At 66.2% G+C, this 24,322-nt stretch overlaps 2 protein-coding genes across 3 annotated transcripts; one reads left to right on the top strand and one right to left on the bottom strand.

Moving 5' to 3' along the window:
* The first annotated feature begins 5 nt into the window (after positions 1–5).
* On the top strand, positions 6–14,707 carry RASGRP4 (RAS guanyl releasing protein 4). 2 transcript variants are annotated; one of them, XM_044989308.1, is made up of 17 exons: positions 6–214; positions 4,490–4,680; positions 5,851–5,956; positions 6,169–6,231; positions 6,508–6,636; positions 7,402–7,543; positions 8,063–8,236; positions 8,783–8,899; positions 9,143–9,415; positions 10,078–10,158; positions 10,711–10,815; positions 11,747–11,856; positions 12,044–12,188; positions 12,652–12,688; positions 12,991–13,125; positions 13,658–13,878; positions 14,072–14,707. In XM_044989308.1, exons 1-17 carry the CDS (start codon positions 192–194, stop codon positions 14,270–14,272), a joined length of 2,253 nt encoding a protein of 750 aa, XP_044845243.1. In that variant the 5' UTR covers positions 6–191; the 3' UTR covers positions 14,273–14,707. The 2 variants fall into 2 exon arrangements, with proteins under 2 accessions (XP_044845243.1, XP_044845244.1); XM_044989309.1 differs by lacking the exon at positions 6–214 and adding an exon at positions 427–622 and having other exon boundaries at positions 14,072–14,706.
* Positions 14,708–15,103: 396 nt separating this feature from the next.
* FAM98C (family with sequence similarity 98 member C) lies at positions 15,104–24,037 on the bottom strand. The gene is made up of 8 exons (XM_044988865.1): positions 23,907–24,037; positions 22,295–22,440; positions 19,651–19,785; positions 19,075–19,259; positions 18,033–18,116; positions 17,513–17,629; positions 16,248–16,415; positions 15,104–15,935 (listed from the first exon to the last, which is right to left on the bottom strand). The coding sequence occupies exons 1-8, from the start codon at positions 23,924–23,926 to the stop codon at positions 15,801–15,803; spliced, it is 990 nt and encodes a 329-aa protein (XP_044844800.1). The 5' UTR covers positions 23,927–24,037; the 3' UTR covers positions 15,104–15,800.
* Between the last annotated feature and the right edge of the window lie 285 nt (positions 24,038–24,322).

Here is a 24,322-nt window from a genome sequence, read left to right as displayed (position 1 = left end):
TTTTGACTCAGCTCGGCCGCAGGACAGGTCCCGCCCCGGGGCCCGCAGCCGGGAGCTTGTTCATGAGTTTTCTTTTCTTTCTGTCGTGCACAAGGACGCCAATGCCCGCGGGGCAGGCCAGCCAGCGGGCCTAGCAGCTGCACGCCGGGGGAGCGGTCGCACACCCTCGCTAGCCCCCGCTCGGCTTGGCCATGAACAGAAAAGAGAGCAAGAGGTAAGCAGGGGGCCGGGCCGGGCCGGGCCGAAAGACGCTGGCTCCTGTCATCGCCGGGGCTTTCCTTGTGGCCACGGGCGGCCGGTTCAGTCTGCGCGGCTTCTCCTTTTCAGTCGGCTCAGTAGCGATTCCCCCACCCACCCACCCACTCCAAACATCGGCGTCTCACTTCCCGAGATGGCGCTGCCAATGGCTGGCCGCGGCCACAGCCAGCGGGCGGCGAACGTCGAATGCAGCCACCTCTGGGGCAGGGCACGGGACAGGCTCTGCCATGTTCCTGGGGCAGCCAGGGGCCCGGGCGGGGCAGCGCTGGTCGGAAGCCGCTCGGGCCTCGGCTGGCCTGGCGCAGGAGGGCTGGTGAGACGAGAGGGAGCAGCCTGACGCTTGGCCGGCCAAGCCAGCCCCGTGGTAAGGAGCTCCGCCCTGCGGGCCCGGGACCGGGTTGCAGCGGATGCTGCCCAGGAACTTACAGTCGGCTTATGCCAGAGGACCCGACCTGAGGATGGATTGTGACCAGCGCCGCCTATGGGGAAAGGAGGTCCCATTCCCGATCCCCCCGCGCCAGCCAGTCCCCGCCCTGGGGCCAGATCAGAGCCAGCGCCGCCTAGAGGGGACAGGCCCCGTGCCCCATTCCCTGCCCCCCACAAGCCAGCCGGTCCCCCCCACCCATCTTGTTCTTGGCGGTGGATTTAGTTGCCTGTTTCTGAGCATCTCAGGGCTTGCAGATTCCTGGGCAATCCTAGCTGGAAGGGAAGGGAAGGGAAGAGACACCACCCCCCGCCGCCCATTTGCCCAAGCCCATCACTGAGTGAGGTGTGAGTGGAGGGAGAACCACCATCCCCAGAGCTGGGTGCATGGGGGGTGCAGCTGTCCCAGACTTCGGTGCGTCACTGCTGGGGGCACCGGGCAGACAGGGGATTGGTTGGTTGCACTGGCTGTAGAGCTCGTTCAGTGGGCCCTGGGACTGGCCGTGGAGGGGGCTGGTTGGGCGGTGGGACTGGCCATAGAGGGGGCTGGGGGGCCATGGGCCGTGGGACTGGCTATAGGGGGGCTGGGGGGGCCGTGGGACTGGCTATAGGGGGGCTGGGGAGGCCGTGGGACTGGCCGTAGAGGGGGCTGGTTGGGCCGTGGGACTGGCTATAGGGGGGCTGGTTGGGCCGTGGGACTGGCCGTAGAGGGGGCTGGGGGGGCGGTGGGACTGGCCGTAGAGGGGGCTGGGGGGGCGGTGGGACTGGCCATAGAGGGGGCTGGTTGGGCCGTGGGACTGGCTATAGGGGGGCTGGTTGGGCCGTGGGACTGGCCGTAGAGGGGGCGGGATGGGCCGTGGGACTGGCCGTAGAGGGGGCTGGGGGGGCGGTGGGCCTGGCCGTAGAGGGGGCTGGTTGGGCCGTGGGACTGGCCGTAGAGGGGGCTGGGGGGGCGGTGGGACTGGCCGTAGAGGGGCATGGTTGGGCGGTGGGACTGGCTATAGAGGGGCTGGTTGGGCCATGGGACTGGCTATAGAGGGGCTGGTTGGGCTGTGGGACTGGCCGTAGAGGGGGCTGGGGGGGCGGTGGGACTGGCCGTAGAGGGGGCTGGTTGGGCTGTGGGACTGGCGATAGAGGGGCTGGTTGGGCTGTGGGACTGGCCGTAGAGGGGGCTGGGGGGGCGGTGGGACTGGCCGTAGAGGGGCTGGTTGGGCCGTGGGACTGGCTATAGAGGGGCTGGTTGGGCCGTGGGACTGGCCGTAGAGGGGGCTGGGGGGGCGGTGGGACTGGCCGTAGAGGGGCTGGTTGGGCCGTGGGACTGGCTATAGAGGGGCTGGGGGGACGTGGGCCGGGGGCCAGGCTGGCTGCAGATCACTGAACTGATGATAGAAGCTGGTGACTGTGAGGGTGACTTAGAACCTTGGCTAGAACCTGGAGAGAGAAAAGGTCCGTTACTGTCCAGCTAGTCCCTCGTCTGGGCTCTGGGAGGGGAGTGGAGTCTAGTGGCTAGAGCAGGGGGCTGGGAGCCAGGACTCCTGGGTTCTCTCCCCAGCGCTGGGAGGGGAGTGGGGTCTAGTGGTTAGAGCAGGGGGCTGGGAGCCAGGACTCCTGGGTTCTCTCCCCAGCGCTGGGAGGGGAGTGGGATTTAGTGGCTAGAGCAGGGGGCTGGGAGCCAGGACTCCTGGGTTCTCTCCTGGCTCTGGGAGGGGAGTGGGGTCTAGTGGTTAGAGCGGGGGGCTGGGAGCCAGGACTCCTGGGATCTCTCCCCAGCACTGGGAGGGGAGTGGGATTTAGTGGCTAGAGCAGGGGGCTGGGAGCCAGGACTCCTGGGTTCTCTCCCGGCTCAGGGAGGGGAGTGGGGTCTAGCGGTGAGAGCAGGGGGCTGGGGGCCAGGACTCCTGGGTTCTCTCCCGGCTCAGGGAGGGGAGTGGGGTCTAGCGGTGAGAGCAGGGGGCTGGGGGCCAGGACTCCTGGGTTCTCTCCCCAGCGCTGGGAGGGGAGTGGGGTTAGAGCGGGGGCACTGGGCGGCACAGAGAGAAGCCCCCCAAAGCACCAGGCAGCGGCAGCCTTCCCGGCAGTGCAGCCCTGCAGCATGGCAGGGGATTGGGCAAGAGGCGCTGGAGGGGGGAAGTGACTGGCTCTGGGCACCTCCAGGCCCTGCCCACGGGGGGGTGGGGGCCCGGCGCTGGGGCCGTGGCGCAATGCGGCTGCTGGAAATGCAGAAGCAGGGCCGCTGCCCCTGCCAGGAAAGGGGCAGGAAGCCGCCCGGAGCCTGGCTTTGCGGGCACGGGAAGGCTGCAGGGCTGCTCCCCCCTCTGGGCGCCCCGAGTTTGGGGCTGAGAGGGGCACATGGGGGCGCTGCCATGTCCAAGAGGGGCACGGCAAACGCTGAGCCAAACGGTGCCAATGTGGAGCCGAATCTGTAGGATCCACTTGTGAGGTTAACACAGAGAAACATGCTTAAAGCAGGGGCTGGGAGCCAGGACTCCTGGGTTCCTTCCCCAGGGCTGGGAGGGGAGTGGGGGCTAGTGGTCAGAGCAGGGGGGCTGGGAGCTAGGACTCCTGGGTTCCCTCCCCAGCGCTGGGAGGGGAGTGGGGGCTAGTGGTCAGAGCAGGGGGGGCTCAGAGACAGGACTCCTGGGTTCTCTCCTGGCTCTGGGAGGGGAGTGGGGTCTAGTGGTCAGAGCAGGGGGGCTGGGAGCCAGGACTCCTGGGTTCTCTCCCGGCTCTGGGAGGGGAGTGGGGGCTAGTGGTCAGAGCAGGGGGGGGCTCAGAGACAGGACTCCTGGGTTCTCTCCTGGCTCTGGGAGGGGAGTGGGGTCTAGTGGTCAGAGCAGGGGGGCTGGGAGCCAGGACTCCTGGGTTCTCTCCCGGCTCTGGGAGGGGACTGGGGTGTAGTGGTTGGAAAGCACCCACCACAGCAGTGCCCGGTCTGCCCACACGCCTTGTGTCACACGACCTGCATTACCGATTACTCGTTGCATTAGTGCCAGGCCTGCCTGGCAAACCCTCGCCAGCCGGGCTCCCCCACCCTGGCATGGGTCTGGCTCCAGCACCATGGTCGTCTCTGGGCCTCGCCACTTTGAGCCGCGTGCCGGGGCAACCACCGGGCTGCCCAGCTCCCGAATCCCCTAGCAGGGTGGGGGGCTCTGGGGGAGACCCAGCCAGCGAGGGGCCTGTGTGCCGGGGCCCCGGGTCTGCCAGGCCGGGGGAAGCCCCTGCGGGGCTGTTCTGCTGCCGACAGAGCCAGCTGCACACTTCCCCTTTCCTGCCCTCAGTTTCCCTTTTTTTTTGTTTTCTTTTAATGTGGCTTTAGCACTGCGAGGAGCCCAGGAGGGGCTCCGGGCCTAATGATGGGGGGAGGGGGCTGGGACCCAGGACTCCTGGGTTCTCTCCCAGCTCGGGGAGGGGAGTGGGGGCTAGTGGTTAGAGCAGGGGGGGGCTGGGAGCCAGGACTCCTGGGTTCTCTCCCCAGCTCGGGGAGGGGAGTGGGGGCTAGTGGTTAGAGCGGGGGGGGGGCTGGGAGCTAGGACTCCTGGGTTCTATCCCAACTCGGGGAGGGGAGTGGGGGCTAGTGGTTAGAGCGGGGGTGGGCTGGGAGCTAGGACTCCTGGGTTCGCTCCCCAGCTCTGGGAGGGGAGTGGGGGCTGGTGGTTAGAGCAGGGGGGGGCTGGGAGCCAGGACTCCTGGGTTCGCTCCCCAGCTCTGGGAGGGGAGTGGGGGCTAGTGGTTAGAGCAGGGGGGGGCTGGGAGCCAGGATGCCGGTTTGGTCCTGACATGACTCTCCGACTGGCCCCCTCCCTCTCAGGAAGTCGCGGGTGGAATGTCCCGGCCCCGCCAGCCCCAGCCCCGGCAAGATCCGCTCGCGGCAGAGCCGGCGTCGAATGACCTGCCCCACCCCCAGGGAGATCAACACGGTCATGGCCAGCCTGGCCCTGGGGGAGCTCACCAAGACCTGCAGCCTGGAGCAGCTCATCGAGAAGTGTCTCAACTCCTTCGGTAACGGGGCTCCCCGCCCCCCCGCCGGTGCCCCTCACTCCTGACCCGCAGCCCCCTGGTACTCTGGGCTGGGCTCCCCCAGCTCTGCCGGTGCCTCTCACTCCCGACCCGCAGCCCCCTGGTACCCAGCCCAGCCCCCGCCAGCTCTGCCGGTGCCCCTCACTCCCGACCCGCAGCCCCCTGGTACCCAGCCCAGCCCCCGCCAGCTCTGCCGGTGCCCCTCACTCCCGACCTGCAGCCCCCTGGTACCCAGCCCAGCCCCCCGCAGCTCTGCCGGTGCCTCTCACTCCTGACCCGCAGCCCCCTGGTACCCAGCCCAGCCCCCCGCAGCTCTGCCGGTGCCCCTCACTCCCGACCCGCAGCCCCCTGGTAGCCAGCCCAGCCCCCGCCAGCTCTGCCGGTGCCTCTCACTCCCGACCCGCAGCCCCCTGGTACCCAGCCCAGCCCCCCGCAGCTCTGCCGGTGCCCCTCACTCCCGACCCGCAGGCCCCTGGTACCCCCGCCCTGGGCACCCCAGCTCTGCCGGTGCCCCTCACTCCCGACCCGCAGCCCCCAGGGACCCCGCCCAGCCCCCCGCAGCTCTGCCGGTGCCCCTCCCTCCTGACCCGCAGCCCCCCCGCGCCCCGCCCCGCCCCCCCCCAGCTCTGCCGGTGCCCCTCACTCCGGACCCGCAGCCCCCTGGTACCCAGCCCAGCCCCCGCCAGCTCTGCCGGTGCCCCTCACTCCCGACCCGCAGCCCCCTGGTACTCAGCCCAGCCCCCCGCAGCTCTGCTGGTGCCCCTCACTCCCGACCCGCAGCCCCCTGGTACCCAGCCCAGCCCCCGCCAGCTCTGCCAGTGCCCCTCACTCCCGACCCGCAGCCCCCTGGTACCCAGCCCAGCCCCCCCCAGCTCTGCCGGTGCCCCTCACTCCCGACCCGCAGCCCCCTGGTACCCAGCCCAGCCGCCCCCAGCTCTGCCGGTGCCCCTCACTCCCGACCCGCAGCCCCCTGCCCTGCCAGTTACCCCCCCCCCCCCACCAGAGGAGAAGGGCTGAGAACCTGTGACTCCCAATGGGGTGGAATCCAGCTGCCCCGTCCCATGCGGCCAATGTCCCCCCTGCCCCATTACTGGTCCTCACCGCCCCCCCCCCCCGGTGCCGTTAACCCTTCCCCTGCCTTTGCCTCCCCAGACCTGGACGGGAGCCTGTGCCGGAGCGACTACACGGTGAACATGACCCTGACCGTGCACAGCTGGGTGGTGCCCTCGGCTGACCTCGCCCGCTGCCTGCTGGCGCTATATCCTCCCCCGCGGCCCGGGGCCCGGCCAGGCCGGGAGGGGGCTGAGCTCGGGCTGGGGCAGGGAGGGGCCCCTGGGCGCTGCACTGAGGGGGGCGGGTCACCCCCAGCAGGGGGCGCTGCAAGCCGGGGGGGCGGCGGGGGGGCTCTCAGGACTCCTGGGTTCTATTCCCGGGGATTCCAAGGGGGATGGAGCCTTAACTCGCAGCCACCTACCGGGAGGCGTCTGGGGAGGGTCAGATGGAAAGACGCCAACGGATCTGCAACTTCGTCAGGTGCGAGCCCCCCGCCCCCCACTGCTCCCCCATCGCTCCCCCCTCCCCCACTGCTCCCTCTGTGCCCCCCACTGCTCCCCATCGCTCCCCCCTCCCCCACTGCTCCCCCACCCCGCATCCCCCCATCGCTCCCCTGCCCCCCGCTGCCCCCACACACCAACATTCCCAACCCCTCCAATGCACCCCGTTCCCCCAGTGCTCCCCCTCCTCCTCCAACGCTCCCTGCCCCCCCTGCAGCCGATGCCCTAACCCGCCCCGCGCTCCCTGCCCCCCCAGGTACTGGATCACGCATCACCCCGAGGCCTTTCGCCTGGAGCCCCGGCTGGAGGAGGCCATGGGCGAGCTCTGGCAGGCCGTGCAGGCCAAGGCCCATGGGCGGTGCCAGCCAGCGGACACGACCCACGTGTAAGGACAGACCCTGCCTGGCCACTCCTGCTCCCTGCCTCCCCTTCCCCCACATCCCTGCCCTCCCCACGGGCCCTGTGCCCGGGCATCTGGAGATGGTAGGATTGCATAGGTGGGTGGGGCTGGGCACAGGTGAGTGTGTTTGTGCACAGGGTGTGGGTGTGCCTAGGCACATGGGGGTGCATGCACAAGTGTGCAGGGTGTACACAAGTGAGTGTGTTTGTGCATGGGGTGTAGGTGTGAATGGGCACATGGGGGTGTGCACAAGTGTGTGGGGTGTGCACGAGTGTGTTTGTGCACAGGGTGTAGGTGTGCACGGGCACATGGGGTGTGTGCACCAGTGTGTGGGGTGTGCACCAGTGTGCAGGGTGTAGGTATGCCTGGGCACGTGGGTGGGTGTGCACCAGTGTGCAGGGTGTACACAAGTGAGTGTATTTGTACATGGGGTATAGGTGTGCACAGGCACGTGGGTGTGTGTGCACCAGTGTGCGGGGTGTGCACGAGTGTGTTTGTGCACAGGGTGTAGGTGTGCACGGGCACATGGGGGTGTGTGCACGAGTGTGTGCGGTGTAGGTGTGCCTGGGCACATGGGTGTGTGTGCACCAGTGTGTGGGGTGTGCACGAGTGAGTGTGTTTGCACACAGGGTGTGGGTGTGCATGGGCCCATGGGGTGTGTGTGCACCGGTATGTGGGGCCTGCACAGACAGGGGGCGATTGTGCAGGCACCAGTGCCCCGGCCCGTCTAACCTGCCCCCCCCCTCGCAGCTGGACCCGCAAGCTCAGCTACCAGAGCAGCCCCAGCTGCAACAAGAAGCGGAAAGTGTCTCTGCTCTTCGACCACCTGGACGCGGCGGAGCTGGCCGAGCACCTCAGCTACCTGGAGTTCAAAGCCTTCTGCCGCATCTCGGTGAGCGCCCTGCCCCCGGCCCTGCGCCTCGCCTGCCCCCTGCAGCCTCCCCGGCCCCCCCGCCCACGCCTCTTTGGGGCGAATGGCTGCACCAGCGGCGATCGCGCTAAGCTCGCGCCGGAGGGATTGAGCAGCGCTGGAAAGAGGAAGGGTCAGGAGAGATCCCACTGCTAACACCAGCCCCTGGGCCTCGGCCAGCTCTGCCTCCCCGGGTCGGAGAGCGGCAGCGTAGATCCCACTGCTCCCACCAGCCCCTGCAGAGCAGCTCAGTGGATCCCACTGCTAACACCAGCCCCTGGGCCTCGGCCAGCTCTGCCTCCCCGGGTCGGAGAGCGGCAGCGTAGATCCCACTTCTCCCACCAGCCCCTGCAGAGCAGCTCAGTGGATCCCACTACTGACACCAGCTCCTCGGCCTCGGCCAGCTCTGCCTCCCCGGGTCGGAGAGCAGCTCGGTGGAATGGCTGCCTCGGTTACTGAGTTCCCCTCCGTCTCTCCCTCTCTCCCCGCTGCCCTGGGCAGTACGTGGATTACAGGAGCTACGTGCTGCAGGGCTCCGTGCGGGAAAACCTGGCCCTGGAACGCTCTGTGGCCCTTTGCAACAGCATCTCCCAGTGGGTGCAGGTCATGATCCTCAACCGGCCCACGCCGCAGCAGCGAGCCGAGGTCTTCACCAAATTCATCCGCGTCACACAGGTGAGGGTGCCCTCCTGCTAGCTGCCACCGGGGATGGGGGCTGAAGGGGGCACTGTGGGGAAGGGGGAAGCAGGCCCAGGAGGGGTGGGGGAATCGGGGCGTGCCAGGGGGTTGCGTGAGCACGCACATGTGAACGTGTGCATGTGCATGCAGGGGCGTGTGTGTGAATGCACGGAGGTGCGTGTGACAGTGCAGGTGTGTCTACATGCATGTGGGTGTGCATGGGTGTGTGCATGCATGCGCGTGTGTGCATGCACAAGTGTGTGTGAGAGGGCATGAGAGGGTGCATGCAGGAAAGTACAGGCGTGTGCACATCTATACGTGTGTGAGGCAGCGCAAGGGCATGAGTGTGCAAGGGTATGTGCATGAAAATACTCGTGTGTGCAAGGGAGTACACGTGCATGAGCACGTGTGCGTGGAAGTGTGCACATGTGACACAGCAGGGGCCTGGGTAGTTGGAGCCGGGGGGCCGGCCCTGAGCCGGATTGGGGGGGGAGGACACTGGGCCAGATGCCTGACTCCCCCCCCCAACTCTCTCCCCCGCAGAAGCTGCGCCAGCTGCAGAACTTCAACACGCTGATGGCGGTGCTGGGCGGCCTGTGCCACAGCGCGATCTCCCGCCTGAAGGACACCCACGCGCTGCTGCCGCAGGAGGTCACCAAGGTGGGCCCAGGCCGCCCCGCGCACCCACAACCCCCCGGGGCGCCCTTGACAGCTCCCCTACAACTGGCCCTAGCTAGCGAGGGGGGGGGGGTCCCAGCTGCCCCCCCGACCATCGCTCGCCCCCCAGGGCCATTTCTCCTCCTCCCCACATGGGGGCCGCCCCCCCCCCAGCCAGGGGCCTCCGCAGAGCTGGGGCTGGGGGCCTGATCTCTGACTTCTCCCCCGCCCCGCCCTGCCCCCCAGACGCTGGCGGAGATGACCGAGCTGCTCTCCTCCTGCTGCAACTACGGCGCCTACCGGCGGGCCTACGGCGAGTGCAGCGGGTTCAAGATCCCCATCGTGGGGGTGCACCTCAAGGACCTGGTGTCCCTGCACGAGGCCCTGCCCGACCGCCTGGGGGGGCAGCTGAACCTCAGCAAGCTGCAGGGCCTGTACCAGCAGGCGCAGGAGCTGCAGGCGCTGCAGCAGGCCACGCCGCCCTTCGCCGCCAACAAGGACCTGGTGCACCTGCTCACGGTGAGCCCTCCCTCCCCCGGAGCCGGCGTGCGAGAGAGCGGGGCTGGTCGTGCAAGGGGGTATGGTTGGGTGTGCAGGAGACTGGGGGTGAGGTGCGGAAGTGGGTGGGGCTGGGAGTGCGAGGAGGGTGGTGTGAGATGTGTGACAGGCCAGGATTTAATGTGCAAGCGGCTGGGTGTGCAATGGGCAGAAGTGTGCAAGGGTGGGTGTGCAAGATGGTGTAGGTGCAAGAGGAGTCAGGGGGGGGTGGGGCTCAGGGGAATGCCCCAGATCTCCCCTTCCCCCAACCTGCCAGTCACAGGGCTGCATCCAGCTGTCTTCCTCCCCCCCCCGCCCTGCAGGGAGCAGTGGGTCAGGTGCACCAGGGCACTGGCTAGCTTCCCCCACCACACGTGCAAACAGGGCGCTGGTGCAAATGCGCACACACTCGCTGTGCCCAGCGAGCCGAGCGTGGCAGCACACACAGACCTGCCAGCAGGGAACAGTGGTGCAATCGCACAATTACCCCCCCCCCGTGCCATCGCACGCCTGCACCCCGTGCAAAGGGCTCGGCCCCTGGCTAGCAGGGGGCAGCGATCCCAGCCCAGCCCGTTACCCCCTCTCCAGTAGGTACGGGAAGGCCATTCCCAGCAGGACCCTCTAACCCCATTCTCTGCCCCCAGCTCTCCCTCGACCTGTACTACACGGACGACGAAATCTACGAGCTCTCCTACGCCCGGGAACCCCGCTGCCCCAAGTCCCTGGTAAGCTGGGGGGGAGCTGAACGGGGACCCCCCCAACGCTCTGTCACGGACTCACAGGTTGGGCCCACTCGTGGCCCCATGGGGAATCCCCTTCAGTGCGACAGCCCTTCCCGGGGGGCCACTCTCCCTCCGGGTCAGGCCCCTCCGCCTCCCGGAGCCTCTGTCCATTGTCCTCTCCAGTAAACAGGGTCGCCTGGGTCTCCACTCCTCTCCGCCCTCCTCTGGCTGGAACCGGCTGGTCAGGTCCCCGGGGTCCTCTCCCCGCAGCCCATTGTCCCCCACTGGCCACAACCGGCTGCGACTCCTGAGCTGCGTCTCCAGGTCACCAGCCGCTGGGGTCTCCATCCTCCAGCCCATCGGCCGGGGTCCCGGGGTCCCTCTCCCCTCCCCTCATTAAACCAGTAACACCCGGGGACACTGAGTCCCACCCCCTCTGCATGCAACCCCCTGGGACACACAGAAAAACCCAAGAACCCCCCCCCCTTTGCCACCCCCTCCTCTCCCTCTTTCGAGGCACTCGTGTCTGACCCTCCGTCTTCTGCCCTCCCGCAGCCGGTCACACCCTTCAAGCCCCCCGTGGTGGTGGAGTGGGCGCCGGGCGTGGCCCCGAAACCGGACCGGCTCACCATCAGCAAACACGTCCAGCAGATGGTGGAGGTGAGCCAGGCGCCCACCCCCCAGCGCAGCCCCCTGGGCCTTGGGCAGCGTAACACGGCCGGTAGCTACCTGCCCCCAAGCCAGCAGGGGGCATCTGCCCTGTGCCAAGGCCCCAGCTGGGCGTGGGGTGCATTTGCCACGTGTGTTGGATAGGTGTGCAGTTGCCGGGGGCGTGTCACAGTGTGCAGTTGCCATGGCGTGTCATGGTTACGGTGTGCAGTTGCCAGGGGGGGTGTCATGGTGTGCAGTTGTCATGGGGTGTGTCACGGTGTGCAGTTGCCGGGGAGCATGTCATGGTGTGCAGTCACCGGGGGGCGTGTCACGGTGTGCAGTCACCATGGGGCGTCATGGTGTGGAGTTGCCATGGCGTGTCACGGTGTGCAGTCACCGGGGGGCGTGTCACGGTGTGCATCACCCCCATTCCCCTCCCAGGGCAGCAGCAAAGGCATCAGCCGGCTCTAGCCAGCCCCACCACTTCCCAGGGCCCAACCCCACATGGGCAGGGGGCGTCCGCCAGGGCCCAGCTCCTCTTGCGGCCCCGTGCGCCGGGCCCAGCCCCCGGGCGGGGACTAGGCAGGACTCAAACCAGGGCCCTTCAGGGGAGCAGCTCCCCTGGCTGGCTGCAGCAGTGAGGTTGTTATCCCTTTATACGGCCCAGTCACGGCCACCTGCAGCCTGTCTCAGGGGAGGGGGTGCACTCAGGACCGTATAGGATTCGGCCCACCCCCAGCAGGAAAAGGGGGGGGGGTATCTGTCCATTTGATGCCGAGACACAAAGCAATTCCCCCCAGCCACACCCCACCCCACCCGGCAGGGCTGACAGGTCAGAATGGGGTGTCACCCTAGATCGAGGGGGGGCTCCCAGGGGGTGTTGGGGACAGGCCAAGGCTGTGCTGCCACAAGTTAATGCTCCTCTCCCCCCGCCCCCCAGTCTGTATTTAAGAATTACGACCACGACCAGCGCGGCTGCATCTCCCCCGAGGACTTTGAAAAGATTGTGGCCAGTTTCCCCTTCTCCTACTACGGCCTGGGGAAAGACCGGTGAGTGTGTGCCGGGGGAGGCGGCTGGGAGCCAGGACGCCTGGGTTCTATCCCCAGCTCTGACTCACTGCAAGTCGCTCCCTGGCTCTGTGCCTCAGTTTCCCCCACAAGGCCTCTTTGTCAGTATCACTCCCTCCTACCCCCGTTTCCGAGGCAGCCCCCTCACTATCCCGTTCCCCCCCGGCAGCGAGGGACCCTACAGCCGCCAGGAGATCACCGACTACTTCATGCGGGCCTGCGCCGTCTTCTCCAAGCTGGGCCTCGGCTTCCTGCACGACTTCCAGGAGGCCACCTTCAAGAAACCCACCTTCTGCCACAGCTGCAACGGCTTCGTAAGTGACCATGTTCCACAGCGTCCCCAGCAGCTGGGACAGGGGTGCCCCAAATCCCAGACCTGCCGTAGACCCTGCCCCCCAGCAGCCAGGACAGGGGTGCCCCAAATCCCAGACCTGCCGGAGACCCTGCCCCCCAGCAGCCAGGACAGGGGTGCCCCAAATCCCAGACCTGCTGGAGACCCTGCCCCCCAGCAGCCGGGATGGGGTGCCCCACATCCCAGGCCTGCTGGAGACCCTGCCCCACATCACTCTCCCAGGGGGCAGCAGTGGGGGAGGTTACCCCCCCCCCCACCCATTGTCCCCCTAGACATCCCCTATATTCACGGACAGTGCCAATGTGTGTGGGGGTCCCGCCCCAGCAATCCCCCCCCATTGCAAAATCTCCTCCCCCCTCTACAGGGACAATGCAACCCCCCCCCCCAAAGGCTGCGGCTAACAGGCTCCGCTCTCTCTCCTCTAGCTCTGGGGTGTCTCCAAGCAGGGGTACAGATGTCGGGGTAAGTGCAGCCCTGATGGGGCGACGTGGGGGGAGAATGCTGGTAACAGGGCTAGGGAGGGGCAATGGGCCCATGGGACTAAGCAGCCCCTGGGGCAGGGTGTATGTGCCCCTCCGCCTGAGCGCTGCCCCCTGCTGGCTGGAGATAGCACTGCACAGCTGTGTGTCCTGAGCCCTGCACTGCTCACCACGGAGAGGGATTCTCCTGGCCTTGCAGGCAGTGGGAGGGCTGGGTTCCCCCTAGATGGGGGGGTAATGCCAGGCCCCCCAGCTTACATCCTGTGTCTTCACCCCGCCCCCCAGACTGTGGCATGAGCTGCCACAAGCAGTGCAAAGACCTGGTGGAGCTGGAGTGCAAGAAGAGGTTCCACGCCAGAGCCTCCGAGGGGGGCACGCCCCGTGCCGCCACGCCTGCCGCCACGCAGCACCCCAGCTCAGGTATGCGGGGGGGGGGGGAATCTTCATGCTACTCCCTCCCCTCTCTCCAACAATGGAACAGTCCCTCCCCCTCCTGCCCTCACCAGGACAGTGGAACAACCCGTGGGCCTCCCCTCTTCCCCCCCAAGGCAGTGGACTGGCCCGTGGCATGATCCATTTTAAATGGCCACAAACATGCCAACACTCCCCTCCCCGCTTTTACTGGTTCAGTGAAACACTCTGTACTGTCTCCCCCCCTCCTTCCAGGCAGTGGCACAGCCCGTGGCCAGCCCCATTTAAAGGGCCCCCTCTCCACCCGTTTCCCCCCCGTGGCAGGGTCAGTGGAACGGCCCGTTGCTGTCCCTATCTCCCCCCGCCCCAGGCAGTGGCACAGTCCATGGCCAGCCCCATTTAAAGGGCCCCCTCTCCACCAGTTTCCCCCCGTGGCAGGGTCAGTGGAACGGCCCGTTGCTGTCCATATCTCCCCCCCCCCCCAGGCAGTGGCACAGCCCGTGGCCAGCCCCATTTAAAGGGCCCCCTCTCGCCACGGCAGGGTCGGAGGAAGAGGCCTTCCCCTTTCCCCCGGTGGGCGAGCAGGCGGAGGAGCGGGCCGTGGTGCTGGCAGGGGTGCCAGCCGGGCGGCGGCGCACCCGGGACGCCTGGATGCAGACGGACGGCACCAGCCCCACGGCGGAGGGCCACGAGCCCCACGGCGGGGCGGGAGGCTGCAGCAGGGACCAGAAGCTCCTGGAGCAGCTGCAGGAGATGGAGAAGGTGAGACCCCAAAACAGGGGTACGATAAGGGATGGGGGAGGTTGGAGACCTGCCCCCCCTCCACGTGGCTGGGCATGCAAATCGGGCCACCCACGGGTGGAGCTGGCTGGGGGCTTCCCTTGCACAGCTCTGCAGGGTCCCTGCTCTGGCCCCCCAACCCACCCCCCTGGGACTCTGCTCCCCCCCACTGCAGGAGCGGAACCAGCTGCTGCTGGAGAACATCGGCCTGCACTGCCGCAACGCCCAGCTGGAGGCGGAGAACGGGCGGCTGCTGACGGGCGAGGCCGAGGGGCGCCGGGGCAAGGTGGAGGAGGGGGGGCACGGCCAGGCTTCGCTCACCCTGCTCCTGGAAGGGATGGACTCCCTGCACCTGCAGCGCGACTCCAAGGCATGAACCGGCCGGACTCGCCGCTCGCCCCCTCCGGCTCCCAGAGCGCCCGCGTCGCCCGGCACCGCCAAGGGACTCAAAGCCGGCGGCGCAATCCCACGCCCTCCGGCCCCTGCAAGCCAAGCTGGGCACCCACGATCCCGGACTATACCTGGGCACGGCCCCAATAAAGGGAATGCATCTTTGCCAGGCCTGGGCGAGGACAACAGCGGCCCCCTCTCTGCTCCAGGCCACCGCGTTGCCGGGCGCCTGTCGACCGCTCCGCCGCCGGCCTTGCCTCAGTTTCCCCTCCTGGCCTTTGTTAGGCTGTGAAGATAATTATGGAGATGGGGGCGGGGTACCGGCGAGAGCGTCCATCAGCATCGCCCGGGGTAACAACGAGCATGACGGGGGGATCCCCAAACAACCCCCTGAAAGTCAAAAGCCCTGAACCCCAGGATTCGGGTCCCTTGACGCCAATGGAGTCACTGCCCGTCGGCTGTGGGGAGAGGTGAACGGGGCCTGGGGTCCACTCCCTGCACTTAGGGGGGGAAGGGGATCAAGGGGCCAGGGTGAGGCCAGCTCAGAGCTCCAGCCCAGCTCCACCCTCTCCATGCACCTGGTCCCCTCCCAGGAGGGGGCATCGGCAGAGCTGTTGGGGGAGGGGAGCCCCGGGCTGGGGAGAGGGGTGCAGCACTGCCGGGTCGGGGCCCGGGGGACTCTCACACGGCCCCTCTCTGCTTGGCCCAAACCCACCTCACGCTCCCCGGCTGCAGCCCCCGCGGGTGCGGCCAAACCCCCTCCCCGCACACCGGCGCGTCTGCTGGAGCAGCCTTTTGCTTCAACACTTTAATCCCCTCGGAAGGGCCCTTCGATCACGGTACAAACCGACCCCTCGATTGAGCCCAGAGCCTGACATTTATAACAGCACAGATCAACCTGCCAGCCCCCTGCAGAGCCCCTGAACGCAGCCCCACAGGGTCCCCCCCTCCACGCCAGCAAGGCAACCGCCTCGTGCCTCAGTTTACAAAGGACAATCAACAAGCCACGCCCAGCCCCCGAGCCCCCGCCCGCCCCCTCCCCGCAGCCTCTTCTAAAACCATCTGCTCCAAATTCCAATTGCCAAAGCAAAAGCTGCAGCACCCCCTGCTGGGGAATGTGTTAAGTGCAACATGGTGCACTCCATGCACTTCCCTTCCCAGAACCCAGGAGTCCTGGCTCCCAGCCCCCTCTGCTCTAGCCACCAGACCCCACTCCCCTCCCAGAGCTGGGACCAGAACCCAGGATACCTGGCTCCCAGCCCCCCCACCCCCCAACTCTAAACCCCACTCCCCTCCCAGAGCTGGGACCAGAACCCAGGCGTCCTGGCCTCTGATCAGTAGCTGCTCTATCACCCCTTGGCTGTAGGGGGGCGCAGCCCCTCTGAGCCCCAACTCCCCTCCACCGCCCACTCTGCCTAGCTGGGCTCTGAGTCCTTGGGTCTTTGCCCCCCCAGATGCTCTCCCCGCCCCCCTGCAGTGTGGGGGGGGAGCTCCCGGCAGAGCCGGCGCAGGCTTCATTTCTTCTTCTTGCTCCGTCGGCCCCAGCGCTGCTGGCCTCCCTCCCCCTCGCGCCTCTTCTCCCAGGTGGGCATGGGGGGCTCGATCTCCTTGGGGCGGCCCCCTCGGTCCGGGACGCTGCCCATCAGCACCTGCCCGGAGGTGGGGAGGGGGGGGGAAACAGGAGCAGAGGTAAATGGCAAGAGAGACCCCCAGTGCCCCGTGCTCCACCCACCCCCAAAGGGAGGTAACGGGGGGTGGGAAGGGCCCGGCCCTGCTGGGTCTGTGGTCCTGGCGTGATGCAAGGGGGGGGGGGGGTGTCTCATGCCCTGGCAGCAAGGGGGGGGGAGAGAAGCTCCCCCCCCCGCAGGCTGCTCTGCATGGGGGAGGGGCTGCGGGGCAGTAGTTTGTGGCCGGACCCAGCAGCGTGTTCGTCTCCCCCCTGGCCTGGGCGCTGCCCGTACCTTGTTGATGGCGCAGCTGGTCCGGTGGCGGCAGTGGCCGCTGCTGGTGCTGACGATGCGCGAGGCGTCCGCGCGGGCGGCCAGCAGCCGGGCCGGGGTGACGCCGGAGGCGACCGACTCAGCCTGCCGCAGCGGGGAGACGGCGGCCAGCAGGGCGGCGCCCTGGGCCTGTGGGAGACGAATCCCTCCCTGTTAGATGGCATCAGCCCTGGCACAGGGTCCCTGGGACCCGGCCCCTCCTCAGCATCAGCAACTCCAGACGGGAGCCGGCGCCCCCGAGAGGGGAAAGGCCCCATGTCCCATCCCCCCCAGCCAGCCAGCCCCTGCCCTGGGGTAGGGTTGCCAGGTACCTGGTTTAAAAGGACCCTGGCGACTCCGGTCACTGCCGCTGACCAGGCTGTTAAAAGTCCAGCCGGCGGCACAGAGGGGCTAAGACAGGCTGTCTGCCTGGCCGGGCTCTGTGTGGCTCCCAGAAGCAGCGGCACATCCCCCCCCCCACCCCCGGCTCCTACGCATAGGGGCAGCCAGGGGACTCTGCACACTGCCCCCGCCCCTAGTGCCAGCTCTGCAGCTCCCATTGGCCGGCAACCGCAGCCAACGGGAGCAGAGGGGGCAGCACCTGCAGATGGGGCAGCAGGCAGGGCCGCCTGGCCGCGCCTCCGCGTAGGAGCCGGAGGGGGGACGTGCCGCTGCTTCTGGGAGCTGCTTGAGGTAAGCACCCCAGGCCCCCTCCTGAACCTCAACCCCCTGCCCTGATCCCCCTCCCACCCTCCAAACCCCTCAATCCCAGTCTGGAGCCCCCTCCTGCACCCCAAACCCCTCATCGCCAGCCCCACCCCAGAGTCTGTACTCCCAGCCAGAGCCTGTACCTCCTCCCACATCCCAACCTCCTGCCCTAGCCTAGAGCCCCCTCCCATACGCCAAACCCCTCCACCCCCCTGCCCGGAACCCTCTCCTGCACCCCACATCCCTCATTTCTGGCCCCACCCCAGAACCCCCCCCCCCAGCTCAGAGCCCGAACCCCCTCTCGCACCCCAACCCCTTGAGCCAGTCCAGTGAAAATGAGCGAGGGAGGATGGGGTGAGCAGGGACGGGGCCTCAGAGGAGGGGGGGGGCGGGGGTTCGGTTTTGTGGAAGTAGAAAGTTGGCAACCCTACCCTGGGGCTGGACTGGCACCAGCACCCCTAGGGGAACGGCCCCGGGCCCCATTCCCTGGCGCCAGTCCCCTCCCCTCACTGGAACTCCCCCGGCCCCCGACCCCTCACCTTCGCCCTCTCGGACCAGTGGAAGGACTGCAGGGTGACGTTGAAGCGTGTGACCATCATGCGCTTGCGGCATTCGTACTCGGCACACAGGGCTTGCCGGATCCCCTCCAGCGTCTCCTAGCCGGGAGGGACAGAGAGCCGCTCAGCCACCGGCCGCCAGAAAGCCACGCCCCACCCAGCCCCGCTGCACTGGCCCCCTTGAGGGGAGAAACTGAGGCACGGGGAGGGGTGCTACTTGTTCCAAGCCAAAGAGGGAGGCAGGGGTGGAACCCAGGAATCCTGACTCCCGGCCCCCCGCCCGACCCCACTCCCTGCCAGGGATCGAACCCAGGTCTGTTAAGAGCTCTATGCAATGGGGCTGTGCGGGGTGGTTAGGCACCGGGATTCTTTGGCAGAAACAGGATGGGTCAGGGGCTGGGATTCAATCAGGCGCCTAACTCCCTCTGGCTGCTTTTGAAAGCTGCAGCCCAGGCCGGGATCCAGGGCCGGCCCTGAGCCAGGAGCAGAACCACACCCGTACCCATTGCCGAGCCGTCAGCGGCGCCCTCAACAGCGGCGCCATCTCCTGGTGGCCGGCAGGCAGCGCGGACAGGGCCTCCGCTACCTAGGAGGGAGAGCGCAAGTTCAGCGGGGAGACGCGAGGTGACACCTGCCGGGCGGCTCCCTGCACCACGGGGACGGCCCAGCAGCCCGAGACACCAACAGCGGCTTGTCGTCCTGCAGCTGAGGTGCCCTGTTTATTCACTGTACGGCACTGGTGCCTCGGCGCTGCAGCCAAACCCCTGCCCTGAGGATGGATCAGGGCTGGAACCCCGTAGAGCGGACACGCCCCAGGCCCCACTCCCTGCCCCCCTGTACCAGCCGGTCCCCCGCCATGGTGCCAGATCGGGGCTGGAACCCCATAGAGGGGACAGGCCCCATTCCCTGCCCTCCTGAGCCAGCCGGTCCCCAGCCATGGTGCTGGATCGGGGCTGGCACCCCGTAGAGGGGACAGGCCCCGTGCCCCATTCCCTGCCCCCCGAGCCAGCCGGTCCCCCACCATGGTGCCGGATCGGGGCTGGAACCCCCTAGAAGGGACAGGCCCCAGGCCCCACTCCCTGCCCCCCGAGCCAGCCGGTCCCCCGCCATGGTGCCAGATCGGGGCTGGAACCCCCTAGAAGGGACAGGCCCCAGGCCCCACTCCCTGCCCCCCGAGCCAGCCGTTCCCCCGCCATGGTGCCGGATCGGGGCTGGAACCCCCTAGAAGGGACAGGCCCCAGGCCCCATTCCCTGCCCCCCGAGCCAGCCGGTCCCCCGCCATGGTGCCGGATCGGGGCTGGAACCCCCTAGAAGGGACAGGCCCCAGGCCCCACTCCCTGCCCCCCTGTACCAGCCCGTCCCCCGCCATGGTGCCAGATCGAGGCTGGAACCCCATAGAGGGGACAGGCCCCACTCCCTGCCCCCCGAGCCAGCCGGTCCCCCGCCATGGTGCCGGATCGGGGCTGGCACCCCCTAGAGGGGACAGGCCCTGTGCCCCAGGCTCCCTGAAGCTCCCCTAGCAATCGGCACATCTGACTCCTCACCTTGGATTTTATGTCCTCCAGGAGCTGGGGGATGGGGCAGGTCGGGGCCGGCTCTGGCCTGCCCAGCGCCTGGTTGATTAGCTGCAGCTCCCGCCAGGCAGCGTCGGTCCCCGCTCCCTGCCGCGGCGAAGGGGGGCGTTTCCAGCTCAGGAGCCGGGCGGCCTGCAGCTCCGAGCTCAGGAAGTCTTGGGAGAGAATACGGGGTGAGAGAGACACTGGGCTCTTCTGGCTGCGGCTGGTGGGGACGCTCTGGGCTCCAGGGCCAGCCCTACCCAGGGTGTCCTGGAGAGGGGATCTTTATCTGGTCCAGGGCTAGTAGGACTCCTGCGTTCTATGCTTCAGTCCCCTCCCAGAGCTGGGATAGAACCCAGGAGTCCTGGATCCCCCCCTCTCCCGACTCCACTCCCCTGGGAGAATCGGGAATAGGACCCAGGAGTCCTAGCTACCCCCCTCCTCCAACCACTAGACCCCACTCCTCTGGGAGAGTTGGGAATGGGACCCAGGAGTCCTGTCTCCCAGCCCTGCCGTTCAGAGGCCCCACAGGCTGCTCCATCTGACTTTCCTGCTGTCACCTACACAGCAGCTGGAGGCAGCTGTGGGCGCTGCCCAGCCGGGCAGTCACGTCCCCCGTGGTGAGCGCGGCGTAGGGGCAGTGCAGCTCCTGCAGCAGCCCGCTCAGCTCAATCTGGAAAGTCTCGGCATCTTCAGGGCCTGCACCGGAACAGGAGAGACGGATGAATCCCCGGGCCCCGACGTGCTGCCCCCCCGCCCGGCCAACACCCCACTCCTGGAGCAACCTTTGGTGTCCTGGAGCCGTCCTTCGTAGGTGACAAATCTGAGGAACTGTCACAGATTGAGATGTCACTAGAGGAGGTTTTGGAATTAATTGATAAACTCGACAGTAACAAGTCACCGGGACCGGACGGCATTCAGCCAAGAGTGCTGAAAGAACTCAAATGTGAAGTTGCGGAACTATTAACTAAGGTTTGTAACCTGTCCTTTAAATCGGCTTCGGTACCCAGTGACTGGAAGTTAGCTAATGTAACGCCAATATTTAAAAAGGGCTCTAGGGGTGATCCCAGCAATTACAGACCGGTAAGTCTAACGTCGGTACCGGGCAAATTAGTCGAAACAATAGTAAAGAATAAAATTGTCAGACACATAGAAAAACAAACTGTTGGGCAAAAGTCAACATGGTTTCTGTAAAGGGAAATCGTGTCTTACTAATCTATTAGAGTTCTTTGAAGGGGTCAACAAACATGTGGACAAGGGGATCCGGTGGACATAGTGTACTTAGATTTCCAGAACGATTTTGACAAGGTCCCTCACCAAAGGCTGTTATGTAAATTAAGTTGTCATGGATAAGAGGGAAGGTCCTTTCATGGGTTGAGAACTGGTTAAAAGACAGGGAACAAAGCGTAGGAATAAATGGTAAATTTTCAGGATGGAGAGGGGTAACTAGTGGTGTTCCCCAAGGGTCAGTCCTCGGACCAATCCTATTCAACTTAGTCATAAATGATCTGGAGAAAGGGGTAAACAGTGAGGTGGCAAAGTTTGCAGATGATACTAAACTGCTGAAGATAGTTAAGAGCAAAGCAGACTGTGAAGAACTTCAAAAAGATCTCACAAAACTAAGTGACTGGGCAACAAAATGGCAAATGAAATTTAATGTGGATAAATGTAAAGTAAAAAAAATAACTCCAACTATACATACAATATGATGGGGGCTAATTTAGCTACAACTAATCAGGAAAGAGATCTGGGAGTCATCGTGGATAGTGCTCTGAAGACGTCCATGCAGTGTGCAGAGGCGGTCAAAAAAGCAAACGGGATGTTAGGAATCATTCAAAAAGGGACAGAGAATAAGACGGAGAATATCTTATTGCCCTTCTATAAATCCATGGGACGCCCACATCTCGAATACTGCGTACAGATGTGGTCTCCTCATCTCGGAAAAGATCTACTGGCATTAGAAAAGGTTCAGAGAAGGGCAACTAAAATGATTAGGGGGTTGGAACGGGTCCCATATGAGGCGAGATTAAAGAGGCTGGGACTTTTCAGCTTGGAAAAGAGGAGACTAAGGGGGGATATGATAGAGGTCTATAAAATCATGAGTGATGTGGAGAAAGTGGATAAGGAAAAGTTATTTACTTGTTCCCATTAGAACTAGGGGTCACCAAAGAAATCAATGGGCAGCAGGTTTAAAACAAATAAAAGGAAGTTCTTCTTCACTCAGCGCACAGTCAACCTGTGGAACTCCTTTCCTGAGGAGGTTGTGAAGGCTGGGACTATAACAGCGTTTAAAAGAGAACTGGATAAATTCGTGGAGGTTAGGTCCATTAATGGCTATTAGCCAGGCTGGGTAAGGAATGGTGGCCCCAGCCTCTGTCTGTCAGAGGGTGGAGCTGGATGGCAGGAGAAAGATCACTTGATCATTGCCTGTTCGGTTCACTCCCTCTGGGGCACCTGGCACTGGCCACTGTCAGCAGACAGGATACTGGGCTGGATGGACCTTTGGTCTTATCCAGTGTGGCCGTTCTTATGTTCTTAATCCCAGCCTCCTCAGGAGGGAGCACCCCAGGGCAGGGGGTGCGGAATAGGGCACAGGCCTTTTCCCCCTATGGGGCGCTGGGCTCCCATCCAGCCCCAGGGCAGGGGACTGGCTGGCTTGGGGGAGGAGGAGTGGGGGGAAATGGGATTACTCTTGTAATAAAACGTTGGATCACTAACTGGGGCGTACCTGCCTCCATGACATCCTGCTGCAGCCAGTTCTGCAGGTTGACTCCTCTCTCTCTCTAGGGCAGACCTGTGTCCCCCATAACCATAGCATCTGAGCACCCTAGAGTGTATCTATTCTCACAACCCTGCTGGGGGGCAGGGCAGAGCTATCATTCCTGTTGAACAGATGGGGAAACTGAGGCACAGAGAGGCTAGGTGACTTGGCCACGGTCACACAGGGAGTCTGTGGCAGGGCAGGAACCACTGGGCTACACTTCCTCCCCAGGGAGGAATGACGCTGCTGGTATGATTAATTATTGAGTGATAACGAACCCAGAGGACCCGGCTGGGAGTGGAGCTCCCCTGTCACTCCAGGGTTGTGTTAGGCATGTTACCTGTGTCACAGCATCACCAGGGCCCATGGAGGAAAGCCCCGTGTCCCACTAGCCACCCCCGGCCAGTCAGTCTCCCCCCCACCCCCATTTCTCTGCAGGTAACTCACCGCTGGTGGGACTGACGTCCTCCTCCAGGGGGCAGAGGGCTCGGAGCTCCGCCACCAGCTGGGCGCAGAGTGCGGTGAACTCGGGGCTCCGCACCCCGGCCTCGGCCAGGCGCTGGAAGTTCTCCTCAGAGAGTGGCCCCAGGGACCTGGGCACACGGGGCAGGGGTCAGTGCCCAACAGCCTCCCCCATGGACCTGGCAGCCCAGCCCAGATCCGGCCAACCGCTCCCCCTGCCGGTGTGCCAGGCCCCCCACCCACCCCCCAACTCTTCCCCCCACTGCACCCACCTCCCTGTTCATCCTGGGACACTTAGCTCTCCCTGCTCCCCCCACCATCCATCCCCCCAGCACCCCCAGAGCCTCTGCCCCCCCCCACCCCCTGCTTCCCTGCCCCCTGACCCCCCAGAGCCTCTGCTCCCCCCCACCCATTGCTTCCCTGCGCCCTGCCCCCCCACACCCCCAGAGCCTCTGCACCCCCACACCCATTGCTTCCCTGCCCCCTGCCCCCCCACGCACCCCCAGAGCCACTCCCCCCCCACCCATTTCTTCCCTCCCCCCTGCCCCCCCCGAGCCTGTGCCCCCCCACACCCACTGCTTCCCTGCCCCCTGCCCCCCCAGAGCCTCTGCCCCCCCACACCCACTGCTTCCCTGCCCCCTGCACCCCCAGAGCCTCTGCCCCCCCCACACCCACTGCTTCCCTGCCCCCTGCCCCCACGCACCCCCAGAGCCTCTGCACCCCCACACCCCCTGCCCCCTGCCCCCACACACCCCCAGAGCCTCTGCCCCCCCACACCCATTGCTTCCCTGCCCCCTGCCCCCACGCACCCCCAGAGCCTCTGCACCCCCACACCCACTGCTTCCCTTCCCCCTGCCCCCCCAGAGCCTCTGCCCCCCCCCACACCCACTGCGTCCCTGCCCCCTGCCCCCCCAGAGCCTCTGCACCCCCCACACCCATTGCTTCCCTGCCCCCTGCCCCCCCAGAGCCTCTGCCCCCCACACCCCCTGCTTCCCTGCCCCCTGCCCCCCCACACCCCCAGAGCCTCTGCCCCCCCACACCCACTGCTTCCCTGCCCCCCCAGAGCCTCTGCCCCCCCACACCCACTGCTTCCCCGCCCCCTGCCCCCCCAGAGCCTCTGCCCCCCCACACCCCCTGCCCCCCCAGAGCCTCTGCCCCCCCACACCCCCTGCCCCCACACACCCCCCGAGCCTCTGCCCCCCCACAGCCCCTGCCCCCTGCCCCCACACACCCCCAGAGCCTCTGCCCCCACACACCCATTGCTTCCCTGCCCCCTGCCCCCCCAGAGCCTCTGCCCCCCCCACACCCATTGCTTCCCTTCCCCCTGCCCCCCCAGAGCCTCTGCCCCCCCACACCCACTGCTTCCCTGCCGCCTCACCCCCCAGAGCCTCAGGACCCCCCACACCCATTGCTTCCCTGCCCCCCCAGAGCCTCTGCCCCCCCACACCCCCTGCCCCCCTGCCCCCCCAGAGCCTCTGCCCCCCCACACCCCCTGCCCCCTGCCCCCCCACGCACCCACAGAGCCTCTGCTCCCCCAGCTACGTACCCTCCCGCTGCCTTGCCCCCTCCCCGGAGCCCCGCTCCCCGCCGCCCCTACCCCGCCGCCCGGCGATCCATGGCCCGGGCCCCGCCTGGCTCAGGCCCCAAATTCAAAGTCTCCAGCAGGGCGAAGATCAGCCACGCACGGGCCCCGCCCCCTCTGAACCCCGATTGGCTTAGGGGGCGGAGAGGGCGGGGCTCTGGAGGCTAAGATGCTCATTGGCTGACGCTAGAATAACGTCTCCTAGCCAATGAGAGCCTCCCCTTTCACTATCAGCCCCGCCCCCCAGCCAATCTCCCATCACACAGCAAACCACACCTCCCCGCCGCTGTCGCCCATTACTCAGCCAATCAGAGCCCCCTCTTCCCATAGAGCCTGCCTCCCAGCCAATCAGAGCCTCTTTCCCCCATATAACCAGCCTCCCAGCCAATCAGAGCCCCCTCTTCCCATATAGCCCGCCTCCCAGCCAATCA

The sequence above is a fragment of the Mauremys mutica genome, chromosome 15 (assembly GCF_020497125.1).
Source record: "Mauremys mutica isolate MM-2020 ecotype Southern chromosome 15, ASM2049712v1, whole genome shotgun sequence".
Taxonomy (NCBI): domain Eukaryota; kingdom Metazoa; phylum Chordata; order Testudines; family Geoemydidae; genus Mauremys; species Mauremys mutica.
This window is presented reverse-complemented; position numbering and strand designations above follow the sequence as displayed.